This window comes from Somniosus microcephalus, chromosome 3 (assembly GCF_052327205.1).
Source record: "Somniosus microcephalus isolate GS21.2 chromosome 3, FLI_Smic_1.0, whole genome shotgun sequence".
In the NCBI taxonomy this organism is placed as follows: domain Eukaryota; kingdom Metazoa; phylum Chordata; class Chondrichthyes; order Squaliformes; family Somniosidae; genus Somniosus; species Somniosus microcephalus.
In genome coordinates, this window is record NC_140989.1 from 349,416,873 (window position 1) to 349,439,247 (window position 22,375).

Consider the following 22,375-nt stretch of genomic DNA (forward strand, 5'->3'; position numbering starts at 1 on the left):
ATATCGCGCTGACATTTGAAGACTGGGCCTGCGTGGATTTCCGGTCTGTGGCCCGGTTCAGCTCCTGGCGCGCTGTGCGTGCGTGATCCAGCGGCGTACTTAGTGCGATGAGCCGGCTGGGATCACGTGAACACTGGGCAACCAATGGGAGTTTACAAAAGTCCATTCATGAGTTAGTCATAAGACCTGTCAAACTGTGGAAAAAAAATTCTAACTTTAATTATTAGACCACTTACCTTTTAAAACTAAGTCCTTACGTCTGCTTTTTTCATTCGTAAAAAGTGGAGGCCTTCACGCACGGACAAACCTGTCAAAAAAAACGAAGTTCAACGCGTACGCGCTGCCTGAAACGTTGCACGGGAACCGCCTCTTAACCCCTTGGTTCAGAGGAGAGGAAATGCCGGTTTTCCGCGCATGCGCTGTGCATGCTGAAATCCGGCACTTCCAACGGGCCCACGCGTGAGTACCCCGTCCGTACTCATGCGTTGGGACCGGAATTACTGGGTCATAGTCTACAATGAGGTGTTTTGAAATTTTGGTTATGGTTATCAGGCTCACTGCTGCTTCTATACTAATATAATCCAATCAGCAAAGCTCACATACATACGCTGAACAGGATTGTACTATATTTCTCTCTGCATTAATTTTAGGGTGGCGTTAGTTCTTTCATTTAAATTCTGTCGATCCAAAACATACCCTTACAGATTATGGCCTAGAAATTGGACAAGGCCTGAAAACGGGAACGGGTATTGCGATGCGTGATTTGCCCACACCCATTCCTTCTGATGCAGGCAGCATGCAAACTTTGTGCTGCCTGCTAATTTAAACAATAGTAGCATGCAGCCTATCGCTGAGCACGCTGTTGAGTGGCTGCACCCCTCAGCAGGGGGCCCAAGCTTGTGCAAGGCTAGCACCACTAAAAGCTAGCCTGCACTACTTAAAGGCTGCCGGCACCTCTTAAAGGGGAGGTGCCTTCTGTCTGCAGAATGTGCTGAAAGTGGCTGGGGAAGAGAATGTGAGCAAGAAGAAGACGTACTGATGGCGCAACAGGGCAGAGAGTGAGCTCCAAGATTCTCTGATGCAGCACTGGAGGCCTTGGTGCAGGAGGTGGACAGGAGGAGAAAGGTCCTGTATCCACAGGGGGCCAGGAGGCCCTCCAGACAAACTCTGAGAAGTCAATGGTAGCAGACAGCCGTCGCAGTCAATGCCAGCAGTATAGTCCCGAGGGCCTAGATGCAGTGCCGCAAGAAGGTTAATGACCTCACCTGAGTGGTTAAGGTCAGTGAATTCATCCTCAAATGCCGTATCCTTACAAATGAACCACTAGGCTCAGACACTGCTCAATTCACCAGCCCCCCACCCCCTTCACTCACCTACCAACAATCTCTATCAATCACGACACATACATCACATTCATAGCTTCACTTCACCTTCACACACTTAGCACTGCTGCAAGCCTCACACCTACATCTCACAGCTTGCACACACTGCCAACTATTCAACCCTGACAAGCACATCACTGAAACACATTGCACCACACTCACCTCTCTCTTGCAGGACAAGGTGGCTCATAACCGGAGGCAGCAGGGGCTACCCACAGAGAGACAGGCTGGCCTGCATGACCTAACTCCCCTGGAGGAGAAGGTGTTGGAGATTATTGGAGCGGTCATCGCTGAGCCCATGGCTAGTGGCAGTGCTAAACCAATCCAAGATAACTGTATCCTCATACCAAATCATATCCCACTACCCCTCATCCCACAATCTCTTCTGATTTACATACTGCAGCTGGTGTAAGCATGCATCTCATGTTTTACCCACTCCACTCGCCTCACTGCAACCCTACCCTTGTGTATTTCTCCTTTCAGAGAGCCAAGAACTGTACCTGGCCAGGCAATGGTGGAGGAGCAGTCAGTGATGCTGAAGACACAGCACCATCACTCAATTTCAAACTCGCAGCCACCAGCTCAGATACTGACACTCCAGTCGTGATTTCCCCTACCTCGGCGGGTCCGGTGTGGCCAGGGTGCGATCCCGCTGTTGGCTCCAGCCCACTGTCCAAAGTGATCTTACGCTGATTGGGCTTGGTAAGCCCGCCCAGCGCATTTCCCGCCAATTGAAGGAAGCGGGTCTGATGACGTCACTTGATGACGCGTGATCAGCTGGTTTTCTTAAAGGGACATTGCAAATTGATTTTGACAATTGTGCTGTCAGTGTTCTACAACATTGAGGTGCTGCAAACACTGACAAGCACTGCACAGAGGTGCATGGCTGCACCTAGGCTCTCCCATGACTCTCTTCATATACTTATGGAGGGAGTCACAGCACACAGGGTGGTTCTCTTCACTTCCCATGGGTGGAAGAGACATCCCCATGAGATCAACGCAGCCTGGTTGCACATTGCACAGGAGGACACAAGCAGAGATGTCGTGAGGAGAACCAGGCTGCAGTGGCGCAAACCTTTTAATGATCTCAGTAGATCATGAAATGTTACTGCAAAGCCACACTCAACCTCATCCTGCTGTGCCACTCATCATATCCCCATCACTCTGCCTTCCCTACCCTACTCCTACACATCCTTACTCGCACCAACTTACCTTGCACCTCCACCCATCCCTCCCTATCTACATTATCACTTCCCCATCTCACTAGCCACCCCTCATGCTCACCCTCATCCTGGTCCGATCATACCAAGTAACAACACACTAGGGTAGGCACTTGATTGTTTTAGCCAATGTTCATGTGAAGTTTCTGTTAATGCACTGTCAAACACTGAAATCTTTATTTTCAACACTTCTTGGACAGATTTGTGTGCACTTTTGGAAGTGGCTTTGTGAGTTGCAGTGAATGATGAGACATAATGGTACCACCTGCAATGGTGATGAGTGTGAAAGGAATGGCTTGGGCATTGTAGGGATGCTTTATGGTGTTGGTGTGGGGTGGTGCCAACCTGGCGCATCATGTGGCAGCCAGGGTGTACAGCGTCAAGTGAAGTAAATTTGGCTATGGTGAAGCCATCCCTGGCAGCAATGTGGTCGGGTGCTGATGCCCTGTGTCCTGTGCAGCATCAGCTGATTGCTGTTGTTGTTGATGTGCCTGGTGCTGCTGGTGTTGGGGCTGATCGTGGTGGGATTCTGAGGACCAAGGTGAGATAGTTTCAAGGGCACTGATGCTGATGTAATAGATGGCAGGTGAAGTTTAGATGACAGAAGCAATCTGTCAATGGTGAGAGAGATTGTTCCAATGAGGTGACACTGGATACAGAGTTTGCTCCAAACACTTGCAAGCTGCATAAAGCTCAATCTGTCTTCCAAACGCAGTAAGCAACAGCTTCTGACCTTGGAAAGTGAACAGCTATGAAATGGGAGTTTTATAGAAAATTTGCAGCTGTCAAGTTAAGAAATGATCCCATGCTGACACAACTACCGACCTGCTTACCCAACATGATCCCTGAGCAGTGGGGAAGCCGTGGATGAACTCTTACAATCTAAAGGTGAGCTTAAAATAGTTTTTAAGTGCTAACAAGTGCTAACATGTTAACAAGCTCTTAATCATCTAAATTGCACCCCCCCCCCCGCCACTTGGTGTCGGGCCTGTTCAGCGATGACAGACCCGACATTTGGGAAACTAGCGTGACAGCGGCCTGACAGCGGGTTCCCTACCCGATGTCAAAAAATTTTTTTTCCCACCTGACCCGCCACCAAATTCGCCCGCTGACCCCCCAAAGAATTCTCCCCTCCACGTACTTTAGAAGATAGGTTAGACACGGGACCTGCACGTGGTGAAACACCGGGCACGAGTGGCCTGCAGCCAGGGGATGAGTGGCTTGCAACCGGGGCAGGGGAAAGGGTAGTGGAGGTGCCAGCTCGCCAGAGGGCGAGGTTGCACACAAGTTCTGCTGCACAGGACTCAGATGAGATGGGGCGACCTACAGAAGAATGCTGATGGGTATGTACAATGAAATGCTTGGTGCATTGGCAGACTTGCCAGAAAGCCCGAGTGCAATGCCAAGGAGCATGGAGGAATCCAGTATCAACCTTGCACAGGCTTTGCGCAGAGCTTGGAGCCCATTCTTTCCAGCATGGAAGTGATGGGCAACTCCATTAGCACACTTGTGAACCCAAACATGATACAGCGTCTGATGGCTGATGTCTCCGCTTCCATTGCAGCACAAGCAGAAGCCGCACAATGTCTGGGTGCTGCAGTGGAAGCTCAGACTTCTGTCATGCAAGCTCAGATTGCTCTTATGCAGACTCAACTTGCTGCCACGCAAGCTCAGACTGCTGCTACCGTGGCATTGGTTACTAGTGTTGAATAGGGGCTTGCAGGATGTCACAGCAGTCCAGCAATCTGTCCTCCAACAGATTACTAGGATTACTGAGGCGCTGCCATGGGGGAGTGGCAGTGGCTCCGTGCAGCACGAACCTACTGTCCTCTCTCAGGATGAAAGCTTTCGTGTTCCCACCAGTGCCACTCCACCAGTGCTTTTGCTTTTGCCTGTCAGCCAGCCAGCCCACACTGCTGCCGCCCATGCTGAGATGGTGCAGTCCAAAGCTGGGCCTTCTAGACCCAAAGCTGCTCGAGGTCGTCCTCCAAGGCCATCCTCAGTCTCCCCCACTGAAAGTCAGCAGCCTTTCACCAGCCATGCTGCAGCTACTGGGGTAGCACTGCGTAGGAGCACTAGGACAGGCAAAGGCACAAGGAAGACAGGCACTCTTATCTCTTTGGCAGTCCCTTGGAACCGAGGATGACTTGCTTCCACATTAAAAATGAGCTCGCAGGTGACTGATTAGTCCAATGCGGGACCTACAGTCTCTGTCACAGGTGGGGCAGACGGTGGTTGAAGGGGCGGGTGGGTGGAGTGCTTGGGTTAACGTGCGCTCCTTGCACTGCCTGCGCTTGGCTTCCGCTTGCTTCCGGCGAAGAGTCTCGAGGTGTTCGGCGCCTTCCCAGATGCTTCTCCTCCACTTTGTGCGGTCTTAGGCCAGGGATTCCCAGGTGTCGGTGGGGATGTTACACTTTTTCAAGGAGGCTTTGAGGGTGTCCTTGAAGCGTTTCCTCTGCCCACCTGGGGCTCTCTTGCCGTGCCGGAGCTCCGAGTAGAGCGCTTGTTTTGGGAGTCTCGTTTCGGGCATGCGGACAATGTGACCCGTCCATCGGAGCTGATTGAGCGTGGTCAGAGCTTCGATGCTGGGGATGTTGGCCTGAGCAAGAACACTGACGTTGGTGCGCCTATCCTGCCAATGGATTTGCAGGATCTTGTGGAGGCAGCGTTGGTGGTACCTCTCCAGTGCTTTGAGGTGCCTGCTGTACATGGTCCATGTCTCTGAGGCATACAGCAGGGCAGGTATCACTGCTGCCCTGTAGACCATGAGCTTAGTGCCGGGTTTGAGGTCCTGGTCTTCAAACACTCTTCCTCAGGCGACCGAAGGCTACACTGGCACACTGAAGGCGGTGTTGGACTTCGTCATCGATGTCTGCCCTTGTTGACAGTAGGCTCCCGAGGTATGGAAAGTGGTCCACGTTGTCCAAGGCCTTGTCGTGGATTTTGATAATCGGGGGGCAGCATTGTGTGGCGGGGGCAGGTTGGTAGAGGACCTTTGTCTTACGGATGTTTAGTGTAAGGCCCATGCTCTCGTATGCTTCGGTGAAGGTGTTTACAATGGTTTGGAGTTCGACCTCCGAGTGAGCGCAGATGCAAGCATCGTCTGCATACTGTAATTCGACGACAGAGGATGGGACGACCTTGGATCTGGACTGGAGGCGACGGAGGTTGAACAGTTCCCCGTTTGTTCTGTAAATTAGCTCCACTCCAGTGGGGAGCTTACTGAGGGTGAGATGGAGCATTGCAGCAAGGAAGATTGAGAAGAGCGTTGGTGCGATGACACAGCCTTGCTTGACCCCGGTTCGTACGTGAATTGGGTCTGTGGTGGAACCGTTGGTCAGGATCACGGCTTGCATGTCGTCATGAAGCAGGCGGAGGATAGTGACAAACTTTTGAGGGCAGCCGAATTTGAGAAGGACACTCCATAATCCCTCATGGTTGACAGTGTCGAAGGCCTTTGTGAGATCAAAGAAGGCCATGTACAGTGGTTGGTGCTGTTCCCTGCATTTCTCTTGTAATTGACGTGCGGTGAAGATCATGTCTATTGTGCCTCTTAGTGGGCGGAATCCGCATTGCGACTCTGGGTGTCAAGACAGGCACTAAGGGAATGCACAAGGGTGATTTGTTGACTTTGGTATGTAATATTGGATGGTTTGATTTATAAATTTGGTTTAGAATGTTTGTTTTGTTATGGCTTTTATTGGAGCATTGTGGCCAAGAGGATACTGTGATGGTCAGTAACAAAGGGAGGGTGAGGTTGCATTCACTGGTACCGCAGTTGTATGAGTCAATCACGGACAGCCATGCCAGAAAGGGGTTGTGTTGGTTGCCTCCTCCCTTCCTTCTCCTCCTCAGCTCTTTGTTGTATACATGGTGGCAAGGGTTGTACCCTCATGGTGGCAAGGGTTGTGCCCTCATGATGGCAAGGTTGTGCAGCATGCGACAGACCAAGGCGAATCTTGAGACTCGCTCTAGTGAGTACTGCAGGGCTCCTCCAGAGCAGTCCAGGCAGCAGAAGCGTTGTTTAAGCACGCCAATGGTCTGCTCGATCACATTCCATGTGGCAGCATGGCTTTCATTATATGCATGCTTCCCACTTGTGCTTGGGTTGTGTACCAGAGTCATGAGCCAGATAGTCAGCGGATAGCCCTAGTCGTCCAATAGGTTTGTCGTGGTGGCTCAAATGCAGATGGTACAGCGGACTGCCGCAGAATGAAGACATCATTACTGCTGCCAGGATACTGAGCATTGACCTGCATGATTCGCTGAATATTGTCGCACACCAACTGGACATTGAGAGAGTGGGATCCCTTCCAGTTGCGGTACATATTCAAATTCGTGTGTGCAGTCAATGGCATCCTGCACCATGGGGAAGCCTGCTATTCTGGTGAAGCCGTATACTTGCTCTGCCCAGTTCTCTCTGACAAGAAAGAATTAAATGTATTCACCTCTCTTTGCATACAGAGCCTCAGTGACCTCCCTTATGGAACAGTGCACAGCAAACTGGGAGATGTTGGAAATATTGCCTGCTCCAGTCTGGAAGGAGCCCGATGCATAAAAATTCATGGCTACGCTCACCTTCACAGCCACTGGCAATGCCTTCCTCACCCTGCTCCGAGGCCGTAGTTCTGCCTGCAACAGATGGCAGATTTCAGTGAACACCTCCTTAGTGAAGCGGAGACGTTACATACACTGTTCCTTGCTGAGGTTGAGGTAAGAGAATTGCTCCGTGAAGACTATGGGTGGATATGGCCTCCTGCCGAGAGCCCTTCTTCCCCCTCCCTCTTCGAGCAGCTTGTCCTCCTCTGTGTTGCCTCTGCTCATTCTCTCCGCCATGCTGCAGGCCAAGGGAGATACAAACTACTGCACCCATGTCTGGGAGCATCTGGTCTGAGCAGCAGCCTTGAAGTAACCTGCCACACCACTCCCTGAAGACTTCAGCAACTTCAAATAAGATAACAAACCAAACACTTCTACAAACTCACCAAGAGCCAGTATAAATCAATCAGCAACCAACCTGAAAGCAGTTGATTATCCCTTTAAATAATGCTGGTGGGGGTGGTCTTTCCTGCTGCTGACCGCATGTTCAGCTGTGTGTGTTTAAGACAGGCCGTTAGCTGGAGCTTTGAGGTTGAAAATGGCAGTGTTGGCATCAAATCAGCATTACATGCCGACCGACGATCTGCCTACTCTGCATACCTCCGGCGCACGCTCCTAGCGACCGTGCAAATGACCTCACTAAAATGGCATCCGGCATGGCCCGCACTAGAAGTGTGCGTATGCGACGTGGATGCCATTTTGGACTCAAAACGGCACCCGTAGCGCCGAAAAAACGGGCGCTATGGAGCCGAATTTCGCGGCCTAAATCTCCTACCACCTGCCACAGTCCTACCACATCCAGTCGTGAATGGTGGTGGACCACTAACCAACTAACAGGAGGAGGAAGCTCCATGAATATCCCCATCCTCAATGATGGTGGAGCCCAGCACGTGAGTGCAAAAGACAAAAAGCTGAAGCGTTTGCAACCATCTTCAGCCAGAAGTGCCGAGTGGATGATCCATATCGGCCTCCTCCTGAGGTCCCCACCACCACAGAAGCCAATTTTCAACCAATTTGTTTCACTCCATGTGATATCAAGAAATGGCTGAGCGCACTGGATACAGCAAAGGCTGTGGGCCCCAATAACATCCCAGCTGTCGTGCTGAAGACTTGTGCTCCAGAACTAGCCGCGCCTCTAGCCAAGCTGTTCCAGTGCAGCAAAAGCACTGGCATCTATCCAACAATGTGGAAAACTGCCCAGGTCCTGTTCACAAAAAGCAGGACAAATTCAATCTGGCCAATTACCGCCTCATCAGTCTACTCTCAATCATCAGCAAGTGATGGAAGATGTTGTCGACAGTGCTATCAAGCAGCACTTACTCACCAATAACCTGCTCACTGATGCCCAGTTTGGGTTCCACCAGGACCACTTGGCTCCAGACCTCATTACAGCCTTGGTCCAAACATGAACAAAAGAGCGGAATTCCAGTGGTGAGGTGAGAATGACTGTCCTTGACAACAAGGCAGCATTTGACCGAGTGTGGCATCAAGGAGCCCTAGTAAAACTGAAGTCAATGGGAATTGGGGGGTAAACTCTCCACTGGCTGGAGTCATACCTAGCACAAAGGAAGATGGTTGTGGTGGTTGGAGGTCAATCATCACAGCCCCAGGACATCGCTGTATAAGTTCCTCAGGGCAGTGTCCTAGGTCCAACCATCTTCAACTGCTTCATCAATGACCTTCCCTCCACCATAAGGTCAGAAGTGGGAATGTTCACTGATGACTGCACAGTGTTCAGTGCCATTCACAACTCCTCAGATAATGAAGCAGTCCATACCCATATGCAGCAAAACCTGGATGACATTCAGGCTTGGGCTTATAAGTGGCAGGTAATATTCACGCTACACAAGTGCCAGGCAATGACTATCTCCAACAAGCAAGCGTCTAACCACCGCACCTTGACATTCAACGGCATTACCATCGCTGAATCCCCCACCATCAATATCCTGGGGGGTCACCATTGACCAGAAACTTAACTGGACCAGCCACATAAATATTGTGGCAACAAGAGCAGGTCAGAGGCTGGGTATTCTGTGGCGAGTGTCTCACCTCCTGACTCCCCAAAGACTTTCCACCATCTACAAGGCACAATCAGGAGTGTGATGGAATACTCTCCACTTGCCTGGATGAGTACAGCTCTAACAACACTCAAGAAACTCAACACCATCCAAGACAAAGTAGCCCGCTTGATTGGTACCCCATCCAACACCTTAAACATTCACTCCCTCCACTGTGGCTGCAATGTGTACCATCTACAAGATGCACTGCAGCAACTTGCCAAGGCTTCTTCAGCAGCACCTCCCAAACCCGTGACCTCTTCCACCTAGAAGGACAAGGACAGCAGGTGCATGGGAACACCACCACCTCCCAGTTCCCCTCCAAGTCACACACCATCCTGACTTAGAAGTACATCGCCATTCCTTCATCGCTGCTGGGTCAAAATCCTGGAAACCCCCCCCCCCCGTAACAGCACCAGACAGACTGCAGCAGGTTTTTTGTATTCGTTTCTGGGATGTGGGCATTGCTGACAAGGCCAGCATTTATTGCCCATCCCTAATTGCCCTTGAGAAGGTGGTGATGAGCCGCCTTCTTGAACCGCTGCAGTCCGTGTGGTGAAGTTACTCCCACAATGCTGTTAGGTAGGGAGTTCCAGGATTTTGACCCAGCGACGATGAAGGATCGGTGGTTCATGAAGGCAGCTCAGCACCACCTTCTCAAGGGCAACTAAGAATGGGCAATAAATGCTGGCCTTGCCAGCAACGCCCACATCCCATAAACGAATATAAAAAAACCTGAATATGTAGGTCCTAAATGGATTAGTACACACTGGGACCGAGTTATCATAATCCAGACAATGCGGGCAGGATTTTCATTGGGCCGTGGAGGCAGGATTGGAGGCGTGTGGGGGGTTAAAATCCCGAAATCGGCGGGGGGGGGGGGCACAAACCCGTCCCGCAAACCCAACCCGCCTCCATGCCAGTTTCAAAGGAGGTGGGTACCCAACCTGCAGTGGGACCCGCCTCCCCGAGGCGGGAAGGGGATTAGTGCCAATTAACTGCCTGTTAACAAGTAGTTAACAGGCAGTTTTTAGCCTAATCCCTATTTTTAATGTTGAAGTGTGGGATTCCCGACGGCTCCAAACCACGCCAAGTTAGAGGAGGCGGACCGTCAGGATGAAGGGCTTGGAGGGGTCGAGATGGCCGGTGTTCAGGTGAGTGATGGGTGCATGAGTGCAAAAGTAAGTGTGTTTGGTGTGTGTAAAGTGTTTAAAGAAGTTTTACATACCTTTATTTACCTTTACAGCCTTCCTTCCTTCAGGTCTCGGGAGTCCCTCATCTCACCAGCACAGAAAGCAGAATGGCTGCGAGCTGTCAAAAATTGCAGCATTCAGCTTTCTGTTCCGGGGAGATCTCTAAATCATCCTGAGAGAAAGGAATTAACTTAGAGTACAGATTGTCAGTGTTTGACAGCTTCAAACAGCTGTGAGATGCTGATATTTCATCTGTCAAAAGCTCTTGACAGATGAAATATCAATCTGTGACGTCACCTGTTGCCAGGTGGCCCTTAATTGGCCTGCTGAGCCCGCTGGGTGGGCTCAACAAGGTCAATCAAGTCAAAATCGTGTGGGTTGGCTAGAACTCGATGGAGGCGAGACTACAACCCCGAAAGTTGTAGTCCCACCTCCTACCCGAATCCTCATTGAAAATCCAGCCCTGCAAGTTCAAATCCCACCATGATAGCTTGAGAATTCAGTTGCAAAAAAAATCTGGAAATAAAAAGCTGGTATCAGTAAAAGTGAGCATGAAGCTGTCAGATTGTTGTAAAAACCCAATGGTTTATTAATGTCCTTACGGATGGAAACCTGCCGTCCTTACCCAGTCTGGTCTACATGTGACTCCAGTCCAATGAAAGTGGTTGACTCTTAACTGCCCTCTGAAGTGACTAAGCAAGCCACTCAGTTGTACCACCACTTTCTAAGGGCAACTAGGGATGGGCAATAACTACTGGCTTTGCCAGTGACGCCCACATCCCAAGAATTATGATGTTTTTAAATGGACCTCGATTAAAATCGAGCCTAGGCTGATTGGATTAAGGTCTCCTTCCTTTGCTGATTGCAACAATCACAACAAAAATTCTTCTAGGCAATCTAAGGCTAAATCCAGTTTAAGAACCAACAATTTAAAACTTCCTATAATTTGGCATTAATTGATATTTTTATTCAGAGTAACAACAAATATGACTAGTATTTGAAACAGAATGTACAGTATTGAATGGATAAAACAGAATAATGTTCCCCAGCATTGGCAATCCTCACCTTGATGAATACAAAGTTCACTGAAAAAAACCTGGAAATTTCTATAATGTTACCATTTAACATTATATGATGTGGGAATATATTTACTTATGTGTTTTTTTTCAATTAAAATGTATGACTATTCATACTTTCTGGTATGTGTATATTAGCCTGAAAATTACTTTGAGCAATGTTATTCTATGAATGTTTAACACACTCATCAAATTTTAGAGGAGGCATTAATATATTTATTTTAAACACTTGACATTCTGGTAGGAGATATCACTACTGGAAATGAGGTTGAAATATTCAGTGGCTAACACAAATTGGGGGAGATTTGAGCCTTCCCGCTGGTGGAAGCAGGGCAGTAGTGCCCCAAAAATCATGGCGAAGAATGTACTGCTCTGTTCCCGCAGTGACTGTGGCCATCGGCACTTTGACAAGGAACTCCGAATAGACTGCCCGGATGGTTGTTTGAAGCAAGTGCACAGCTAATTTAAGTAAATAAGTTGGGGTCCTATGATGCCATAAAGCAGCCCAAAGGTAAGTAGTAGGGCCATGAGGAGCCCACAAAAATAACTGGGCTGCTGCTGCACTGGGTCAACCCCCCAACCCCTACTGAGAACAGACATCCCCCTCCCACCCCAAGCTACCTTCTTCCGGGCCCAGAGGCGGCAGCTGGGCTACCTGGTTTTGCGGCAGCCTGAAACCAGCGCACTGCCCTGGGACACTCGTTTACCGCCTGCAGCTTGCTAGCCCTGGGTCATTGAGGCATGGCCTTCAAAATGGACCGGATCTCCCATTGTCACTATCGGCCGGCTGCCACGTTCTGCCGGCCAGCCACCGGAAAACAGCACAGAGGGAAAAGCTAGCCCATTTATGTTAAAATAGGGGAAGAAGGAATTTGATATAAACGTGTTAAACATTCAAACAATAATGTCACTCATTGTTATTTCCAGACTACAGAGTACTTAAGACACCTATCATGTCAGTAGGCTATCACTTTGTAAAGCTTACCTTTTGTATTTGTCATTAGTTATTTGGTTCTGGAACTTTTTCCAAGGACGTTCAGGCAATTGGTTGTATTCTGTTAAGTTTGGATATATGCTAAAGGAAGAATCTGTTTAAATAATACAAAGATCAGAACATTTTTAGATTCAATTGACTTTTATATCACTTACCAAGGGCACAAGGATTTACTACTCCTAAGAACATTTTTTAAAATTTGGATTTCTTCTCAGAGAAATTACAGCACTGTTCTATATCACTATTGATGTGTACTCAGCAATGTAACAGCATTCAAACATAGCATAGTGTGAAACCAAGCACACTAAAGCTGACTTCAGGACCCACTATGTGGAGAAAGGTTAAGTCAATGGTCAGGAAATTGGACCTGTTTGTGCTGGCCATTAAGGCCGGTTTGGCAGAGCCACGGCGGCCACCATTTCGGGCAGGTTGGCAGCGCCACCATTGCCTGCGCTCACTGCAGAAATGGAAGTGAGGTAGATTGTGACATCAATGAGTGTGCAACGCTGATCTGATGCACGATCTGCCATTTTTGGATGTCGCTGCTCCTTTTAACGCCCTCTCCAAATCACGACCAGCTGAACATGCTTCAGCAGCAGGAAGGACCCCCCGCCTGCGCTATTTAAAGGGATCAGCAACAACTTGCAGCTGACTTGCTTTTTGATTTCTGCTGACTCTGTGTAAGTTTGTGCAACTGTTTGGGGCTTTCTGAGGTTATCTTAAGATGCTGAGGTGACGGGGAGTGTTACTGCAAGTGGAGAATGCCTCGCTTCTCATTTAAAGGCATCTGCTCCCACCACTTGTTCCCAGTCATGGGGGCTCTACTTGCAGTCCCCCTCGCGCTTGAGTATGACACGGAGATAGAGCGGAGGCAGCGAAGAAGAGGACAAGATGCTCACAGAGGATGGGGCAGGAGGGATCTCAGCAGGAGGCCTTACCCACCTAGGGTCTTCTAAGAGCACTTTTCCTACCTGCATTTAAGCCAGGAGCAGTGTGTTAGGAGGCTCCGCTTCACCAAGGAGGTGGTCACAGAACTCTGCCACTTCCTGGAAGCAGACCTGCAGCCTCAGAGCAGGTCGACGACAGTGCTGCCAGTGGCCCTCAATTTTTTCACCACCAGATCCTTTCAGTTTGAACCAGGAGACATCACCCAGTTCGCTATCCATTGCTGCATCTGGGTGGCCACAGAGGCTCTGTACTCCTGGAGAAGGGACTTCATTGTCTTCTCTCTGAACAGAGAGAAGCAGGAGGAGTGCGCATGTGACTTTGCCAGGATATCGGGCTTCCTGATGGTGCAGGGCGCCATCGATTGCACACACGTGGCTTTGTGGGCACTGCATACCAATCCTGAGATGTTCCGTAACCTCAAAGGCCACCACTCACTTAATGTGCAGTTGGTGTGCGACAATGCCTAGCGCATCATGATGGTTAACGCCCGGTACCCTGGCAGCAGTCATGATGCCTACATCCTGCAACATTCCGGTGTGCCAGCAATCTTCCAGCCACCACATCAAACCCGAGGGTGGCTGCTTGGAGACAAGGGCTATCCGCTCTGCACCTGGCTGATGGCTTTCCTCCGCAACCCCACTACTCATGGCCAGCGCTCATATAATGAGAGTCATGCTGCCACGAGGAACCTCATCGAGCAAACCATCTGGGTGCTGAATCAATAGTTCCACTGCCATGACCGCTCGGGAGGAGCCCTCTGGCACTCACTGGAGCGAGTGTCCCATTTCGTGGTTGTCTGCTGCATGCTCCATAACCTGGCCATCATGAGGGCGCAGCCCTTGTCACCACGGGTTCTGGGACCACCTCAGGAGGAGGGTGGAGGAGGAGGAGAAAGAGGAGGAAGAGAAGAGGCAGGCAGCAGATCCCCGTTCTGGACAGGCTGTCCGTGAATGCCTCATTAGACTCTGGTTCCAATGAATGAAACCCCAGATCCCCATTGCTCACCATTTCCCCACCTTACTGTCCCTCTGTCACGGAACATCACAGCGTCCTCCTGGACACAAAGCTGAAATGAGAGCCACCACAAACAAACATTTCAAACAATTTATAAAATGGGCCATGGCTTTCTACACAATGAGGTGCTTCTGCAACAAAGCACCTCCCCTTTAAGTAGTGCAGAGAGCCTAGGCCAAACTTTATTGGCCAGTAGACTGCACATGATATTGGCCCCCATGTTCACCGTTAAGCCAATCAGCAGCGCGTTTAGTGCTGAGATCAGCGCTGCAATCATTATGAGCAGGCAGCACGAATTTTACGTGCTGCCTGTACCACTTTGAACGGTTATTGGTTTATTTGTAAAAATTTATCATTGCATTTATATTGTTAACCATAAAGCTGTTTTTTTTAAGGCTTTATTCTTTTCTTATTGTGGTCAATGGATGTAATGGATTTACTTTGTAATTGATGAGTTGTATAAATACTGTTGTACTTGAATAAAGAATAAAAAAACACTTTGAACGGGCGCGAATACATAGCCAATAAGTATTTCTAAGTTCGCAAAGTTTCTAAATATTTACATATTAATTTGAAATAGGGTGAAATTGAGAATGTTGCTAATATGTTATTTTCAAGGAATGTCCCACTAACCAATCAAAAGAGCTATACAAATATATTTTCAGTTCGGGCCCAGAATGGAGCAATATCGGCAATGCGTTTGTGTGCCCACCCAAGGTTAGAGTCTGGAGGTCCAAACTACTTTTAGGTTTAGGCTTCATATGAATATTGCGGTAGAACTGTGGGCGTCAAATGGGTGCTGCACTGCTGCTCGCATTTTTCAGACCTCGGCAATTTGGCCAGCTGCTGCATGGAGTTGGCCCACAGGTAGGTCTTGTTGGGGGCGAAGCGGATCCCGGGGAGGGGTAGGCGAGAACAGGCCGGCTTCTCCTGCCACCACAAAAATCTTAGAAAACCTTGCATTTTTGGACCTGCCCCCAGTGATCCCTTGAAGGACCACTGGTTAAGCCTCTCAACACCTGGAGAAAGTGGGATAGCATGTATTTGCTTGCTCTGCCCATTTCTCCATGAAAATCGCGATCAGGATTCTACGACCAGCATAGGACGCTGATTTAAATAGTCTACTGTCATTTTGGGTAGGAGTGCTGAGTGCTCATTTAATGGCCTGACTGAAAATTGAGTCAGGCAGGCAAATGGGTGGACAAGGTGACATGAATCTTGTCATTCATGTGGAAATGACTTATGAAATAATACTGGGAGGCCTGCTGGTGGCGCTGTCCAGGGAGAGTATAAATACTCGGGCATGGGCCCAGCTTGCTCAGGACATTCTTTGACAGGAACTAGTGAAGGACACAACTAGATCTCCATGTTGAAAAACAGTTGATTAAAGCCTTGTTTAATAATTAAACCAAGTGCCTAGTAGTTTTCTTAAGTCACAAGGTACTCATCAGGTTGTCCTCTGTCGATAAACGGCGGCCAGCAGTTGAAATTTCCCCACCCCATGGAGATTTCTCAATTTAGTTACATTAATAAAAGTCTGCAACTGCTTTGGAAGAAAACAGCAGCAGAATATATGACCGATCTTATCTACAGCAGTGAAGAAACAGCCTTATGAAAATACAAACTAACATTCTGGTGGGAGAGGTCCTCATGCATACTATACAATGAAAGTAACAATGTGAGATTACTTATATTGTTATATTTTTTCTGGGATGGGAAAAGTGGAAACTTTAAATAAACTTTAAATATATAATACTCAGCAGGTAACTATGGAATACAGAATTTGTTCTGAGCCATAGCTAATAACTCACTGAAAAATATATACACAAGTGAGTTATCGAGGTCTTGTTCAGAAGTTGGGACTAGTATTTTGAAAGTAATTTTGCTTTTAGAACAAAGGGTGAAATACAGCTAAATTGCTAAGTATGCTTGAAATTTAGTGGCATCCTGTTTATCGTCAATCAAAACTTCCATGCACCAAACTTTATAAAGAAATTACTTATCAGCATTGAGATCGGGAAAAAAATCTGGAAACATCCAAAAAGGCCAGTATTATTACCTGTTTGATAAGTAATGTTGGTTTCCTCTGAACTAACAAAACTGCTAGCATTTACCAGCTTCTCATCATCAAAATCATTCCATAAATCATCTCCTAGGTCAAAAGTCACATTCATCCCTTCTGATGACCAATAGCCACTCTCATTTGCGTCAGTGGAGTTGCAGTTGAAAGACCCTGGTGTATTTTGGTGTGGTGGAATCACCGTTGAACTTTGTTGTGATGAAGCTGCAGAATATTTCCATAACAAAAAATATTAAACAATTTATTTTAATGATTTTGACAAAGAAAAATTCCATAAAATTGTCTTCTGGCCTTCTCCTCCGCACCATGTACCAACTATGATAGTTGGAAGCTTCTTCTGGTGTCGGTCTTGAGCTGTCTGCTACAAAGTATGCGTGAGAGGGCTACTTCCCCCCATCTCTATGCTGAAATGCCTAGCCTTTTCTTGGTGCTTTTAGCTAATTTTGGCAGCTTGTTGAGTTCAAATCTGCAGCACTTTGTGTCACAATGGACTGTTCCACCAATCTCCTGCACTATTATGCCACCATAAAACATTGATGTTTATAAATTAAGTAAACCTGAATTTATAAAGTGTAACTATCATAGAAAATAAAGGAAGTCATGAGTTAAGATTTCTCCTTTGTGGAGGATAACCTGCCCATTATAGAATATGTCTGATTTTCATTCCACTGAAATCAACACAATAAAAATTAGGTGGGTTCTATAATGTAGGAAATCTTATCTGCCAGATTACCGCTGATACGGTAAAGACAAAAATTTACCCCATAATGTACTGGGAATGCTGTCCACAGCTCACTGTGCCCATACTTAATGTTACTGCATAGGAACCTAGATGTATGGGTAACTCCCTTTATAACACGTAGGATTTCCTTTTAAGGAATTACAAATCATGTGTTCTAAAGATTGTAAAGTGTAATCAGAGTAAACAACAAAGATCTCCCATACAGTCCTTGACTTTAAAAAAGCTATTTTAATGAATATAGATAATGCTAAAAATGACTAAATATCGCAGCAATTGATGCTACATCGATTGTTAATTTTAAATTGGAGATTGATAGCTTTCTGTTAACCAAAGGTATTAAGGGATATTGTCCAAAGGCGGGTATATGGAGTTAGGTCGCAAATCAGCCATGATCTCATTGAATGGTGGAGCAGGCTCGAGGGGCTGAATGGCCCACTCCTGTTCCTAAAATAACACTAGAGTACACTAACCCAACACCAACTCAATATTAAAAGATCCTCAGTTCTTACAAAGGCTCGTTACCCAAAACATTAACTTGGATCTTCTCCTTTCAGATGCTGGATGGTCTGCTGTGTATTTCCACCATTTTCTGTTACTATATAATCCTTTGTAATTCACTCTAAATTTGAAAGCCTCAATTGTTAAAATTAGGCTCTTTGGGGGAAAAATTGGGTTGGTTTGTGCCTCATAATGGGGCGCAAATCTCCTATCGCCCAGGCGCGGCGGCGGTAGCCGGTTGCACCCCAGAATGCTGTGCTGCCGGCGATGACGACATCGCCGTGCGCAGCGCCCCAGCCACAAACTTCCCTTGCGCCCCCTGACCTATTGCCGGACGATATGTCCGACAGGATTAGGGGGCGTTTTTGTGGTGCTACTTAAAGGGCAGGTGTCGGGCGGCCGTTTTTATTTTGGCTGACTGCCAGCACCTGCCCCCTTTCCCTTTTTTTATGCGGGGTGCTGGCTGTGATCGCTTAGCCGAGCACTCCTCTTGAGTGCCGGGCTGTTTTCCTGGCACCCCGCTCCCCGGTGATCCAGCAGGGCCCCGGTGCGTGCAGCGCTAGGCCCCTCCCCTTTAATCAGAGGAGGAGGCCTGCAATGACGCGGCGCTATTTGCCGCCACGCGTGGCGCGGTTGCACATAGCGCCGCGAACTTCAGTAGTAGTGCCCCAAGAAGGAGGTGGAGCACTTCCAGTAGCACCCCCACTCCTTCTTGGGGCGCTACTACTGAATTTATGGCGGAGGGGCGCTAACTTTAGCTAATTTTAGCGCCCCGGCGACGTTAGCGCCCCAAAAGGGGCGCCACCCAATTTTTCTCCCTTTGAATATTAATACATTGACATTTAATGTGCTCATATGAAATACCTTTATCTACTATTCTAATGCTGGTGCTAACCCACTTAAAATAAACAGACCAATGCCTTTGTTAAAATAGTACACAAAGAACCTTGAGACAAACGAGTTAGTGCCAAGCAAAAGCTTCAAGATCAAGTGCAGAATATTCCAGACTGCTGTATGATTCCTCACTACCATTTTAAGGATGGCGTTGACATTGTACAAAGCTGTGTGGTTTATTGCCAATGACATAATCTCAACATGAAAACAGTACTATTGATTTTGCTAATTACAACACTAAAACATAAATTCCTCTCTTAGACATACAGAATGACACTGGGGATTGTGCTAGCAGCATAAATAAAAGAAAATTCTTCCTATTATCACTAACCCACCTTCATCATAATATTGTGCCTGTCGTTGTTGGCAACTTCTTACATAGATGTCTAAATGATCCTGGTTTTGTGCTTGAGCTGCTGAACCAGGTTTTGTTTCATAGTACCTTGAAAGTAATTGAACATGAAAAACGTAACATGATAAAGTTTAATTTTAATATCAAATGCAATAAATTGCTTTATATTTACTGTAAGTATCTCATTACCTAGGTAATGTTGACAATGGAGGTTTTGCCGTGTAAGCAAACTGTTGAAGATTTACTGCCCCTAATTCATTTAACATCTGCATCTATTACAAGAAAAAGAAAATGCAATCTTTTAATTATTTATATCTTTATAAAGTAATACTCTTTAAAAACTTTACTATGCCACAGAAAAGTTACCTTCAGTCGTTTAACTAATGGAGCTGATGAAGTCTCACTTCTGCTTTTAAGGTCACTGAGATAGGAAGAAAGTTTTGTTGTTGTTGCTTGTGACGTAGTACTGCTCCGCACAACTGATACACCAAATTTACCTGCAAGAAATACCATGCATTAAGGGGGAAAAAATCACAGGTACAGGTGCACTGAATAATAGAAATTAGTTAAGCTAAAGGAGGACAAAGTGATGGGACCTGATGGGATATATCCAAGGATCCTGAGGAAAATGGGAGAAGAAAAAGCGGAGGCCCTAGAAATTATAGCCCTGATGTTAACTCAGGGCGGGAGTTGGGCGGGCAAGCAACAAACCATCCTGACGTTGGTAGCATGAGGCCTGGGAGATTTTAAGTCCTGGGCCACATCTACACAGCCTTAGTCAGGTTCCCAGCCAAAACTGGTGAGAAGTGGCAGTGTCAGCCAACAGGAGGCCGGGGACCGAGGGAACAGCACTCAGGTAAGTTGCAGGGAGGGAGTTTCCAAAGGGCCTCGCGATCGGGGTGGGGGTGGGAGGAAGAAACCAAATGTAGGGAAGGCCTAAACTTTCCTCCTGCTCCTGGCTCCACAAGGAAAAAAAAATAAAAGACTTATGTTTTTGGGTTTCTTTTGGCAACGATTCTTCTTTCCGGTAGGTTGGCCTGTACAGGCCTCTGGTTAAAATAGAAGTTGGGTCCCAATGACAGCATCTGAGCCTAATCTGCATATTTAAAGAAGGACCCTGCCATTTTCCAGCAGGTGTTTTTCTTGCCTGCTCATAAGAGCAGGTTAAATTCGAAGACTGTGGGAAGAAAGCAGTACCTTGGTGGGCAAACCGCTCCCCCCCCCCCCCGTGCAGGCAGGATTAAAATACCTCTTTGCATTTCAGGACTGGAAATGTGCCGAAATATTTCACTAAATATATGTTCAATAGTTAAATAAACTACCAATGTCTATGTATTAGCACTTACAACATTCATGACCACATTTGTCTTTATTCCTGCAGTAATGATTACAGAGTCTTTTCCCAGGTTCTGTGTCGTTGAGATCACTGGTAGATCCTGTATTTACAATGTAAGATACAATGGAAACAAGGTAGCTTAGTGTGAAATTTATCTTCAGATCTCAAGAGCTTACCTAAAAAATTAAAAAAACTGCATCTTGCCATATTGATTTGAAGATTATTTCCTGAAATAATGTTGTGATGTGCTGACATTTTATTATTAAAACGTTTTGTCTGTATCAATGATTGCAGCATTGCAGAGTCCCTTTTTGCTCTCTGATTAGACCATGTGGTAGTAAGCAGTGGCCAGACAACACAACAAAAATAGAAAATGTTCACAACTTTGCCTTTTGTTGCAGAAGCTAGACTGAGGAAACTATTAAAGGGGGTCAATGGTATAAAACAGCACATGTACAAACTCTGTGCATGCTCCCTCGACTCTGGCTGTCCGATGCCAGCTGCTCTGCCTCTCATACACAAACTCCTAGCTAACAAGGCTAACAGCAAAAGTTTTTATAAATATTAAGCGAAAGAGCGTGATAAAGGGGAATGTGGGCCATTAAAGATAGATACAGAAAAGACTATAATGGACAATAAGGAAATGGAAGACCTCTTAAATTAGTACTTTGTATCCATTTTCACAATGGAGAAAGAGGACAAAATAACACTGGTACAAGGGAGCCTAAAACTATATGAAGGGGAGGACCTTAATGGGTTTAATGTAAGTAAGAAAATGGTCATGGAGAAAATAATGAGGCTTAAGATAGACAACTCCAGGACCTGATGTTTCTACCCAAGGAAAGAAATATGGGAAGAAATTATAAATCCATTAGTCATAATTTTTCAAAGCTCCCTAGATTCAGGAATTATGCCCATAGATTGGAAAATTGCAAATATCACTCCATTATTTAAGAAGGGTGTGGGGGTGGGGAGGGAAAAACCAGATAACTACAGGCCTGTCAGTTTAACATCAATTATGAGGAAGTTACTGTAATCTGTCATCAGGGACAGAGTGACTTGGACAAGTATGAGCTGATCAAAGACAGTCAGCATGGATTTGTAAAGGGTAGGTCATGTCTGACCAATCTATTTGCAATCTTTGAGGATGTCACAGGCATGGTGGATAGGGGAGTGTTTATGGATGTTGTCTATATGGACTTTTAGAAGGTGTAGTGTCCGTGTGTTGATAAAGACACTGAAGACAGGAGTTGGTTCATAGGTGTTTATTAAGCAAAGTCTGGGGGGGGTTCTAACGGATATACACAATACACAGGCTTATATAGCCCGAGTGGCAATTACCGGCATTACAGCACACCTGAGGCTCTTAAAGGCACATACACTATAATTCCTCCCCTTTTAGCTAACCAGTACATCATATTTTAAGTAATTATTAATTACATGTTATAAGAAAAATAATATACACATTGCTGTAGTTAATTAATTATAAGTCAGTCTCTCAGGAGGCTTCCTGACTCGGTCCAGATAACGCCTCGGGGGTGTAGTAGTTTCTGGTGGTGTAGTAGGTTCTTTTGGCAAGGCTGATTCGGCTTGAATGCCAGTGTCGGGTTCATCGGGTTCCAGTATCACCAGATCGGAGGTAGATATGGGTATCTCTATTTCATCTTTAGACGTATAGAGTTGTGGTGTAGGTTGTCCCTTTTCGGATGACTTTATGATTTGGTCAGCATGGCGCCTTATTATGCTTTCTCCAATGTCCACGGTATACATCAGTGGTCCTAGTCGTGTGCAGATAGTTCCAGGCTGCCATTTCTCGGTACGGTAGTCCCGGGCCAAAACTTGTTGACCTATCTGGAAGGTTCCAGTTGGCCTTTCATTCATGCCTTGAAACTGCCGGTTCTCCACATCCCTTCTGATGTTGGGCTTGACCAAATCCAGCCGGCATCTTAGGTTTCTATTGAAGAACATCATGGCGGGAGTTTGGTTGGTA

At 46.9% G+C, this 22,375-nt stretch overlaps 1 protein-coding gene across 1 annotated transcript in view; it reads right to left on the reverse strand.

Annotated features, from left to right (window-relative positions):
* The window catches only part of hfm1 (helicase for meiosis 1), a 181,819-nt gene that overhangs the window by 2,858 nt on the left and 156,586 nt on the right, over nt 1-22,375 (reverse strand). The window contains exons 30-35 of the mRNA XM_085983383.1: nt 20,396-20,485; nt 19,416-19,546; nt 19,239-19,321; nt 19,033-19,139; nt 16,543-16,767; nt 12,513-12,615 (exon numbers count right to left, since the gene is read on the reverse strand). Coding sequence (XP_085839509.1) covers nt 12,513-12,615; nt 16,543-16,767; nt 19,033-19,139; nt 19,239-19,321; nt 19,416-19,546; nt 20,396-20,485 — 739 coding nt within the window. The remainder of the gene's footprint in view (nt 1-12,512; nt 12,616-16,542; nt 16,768-19,032; nt 19,140-19,238; nt 19,322-19,415; nt 19,547-20,395; nt 20,486-22,375) is intronic.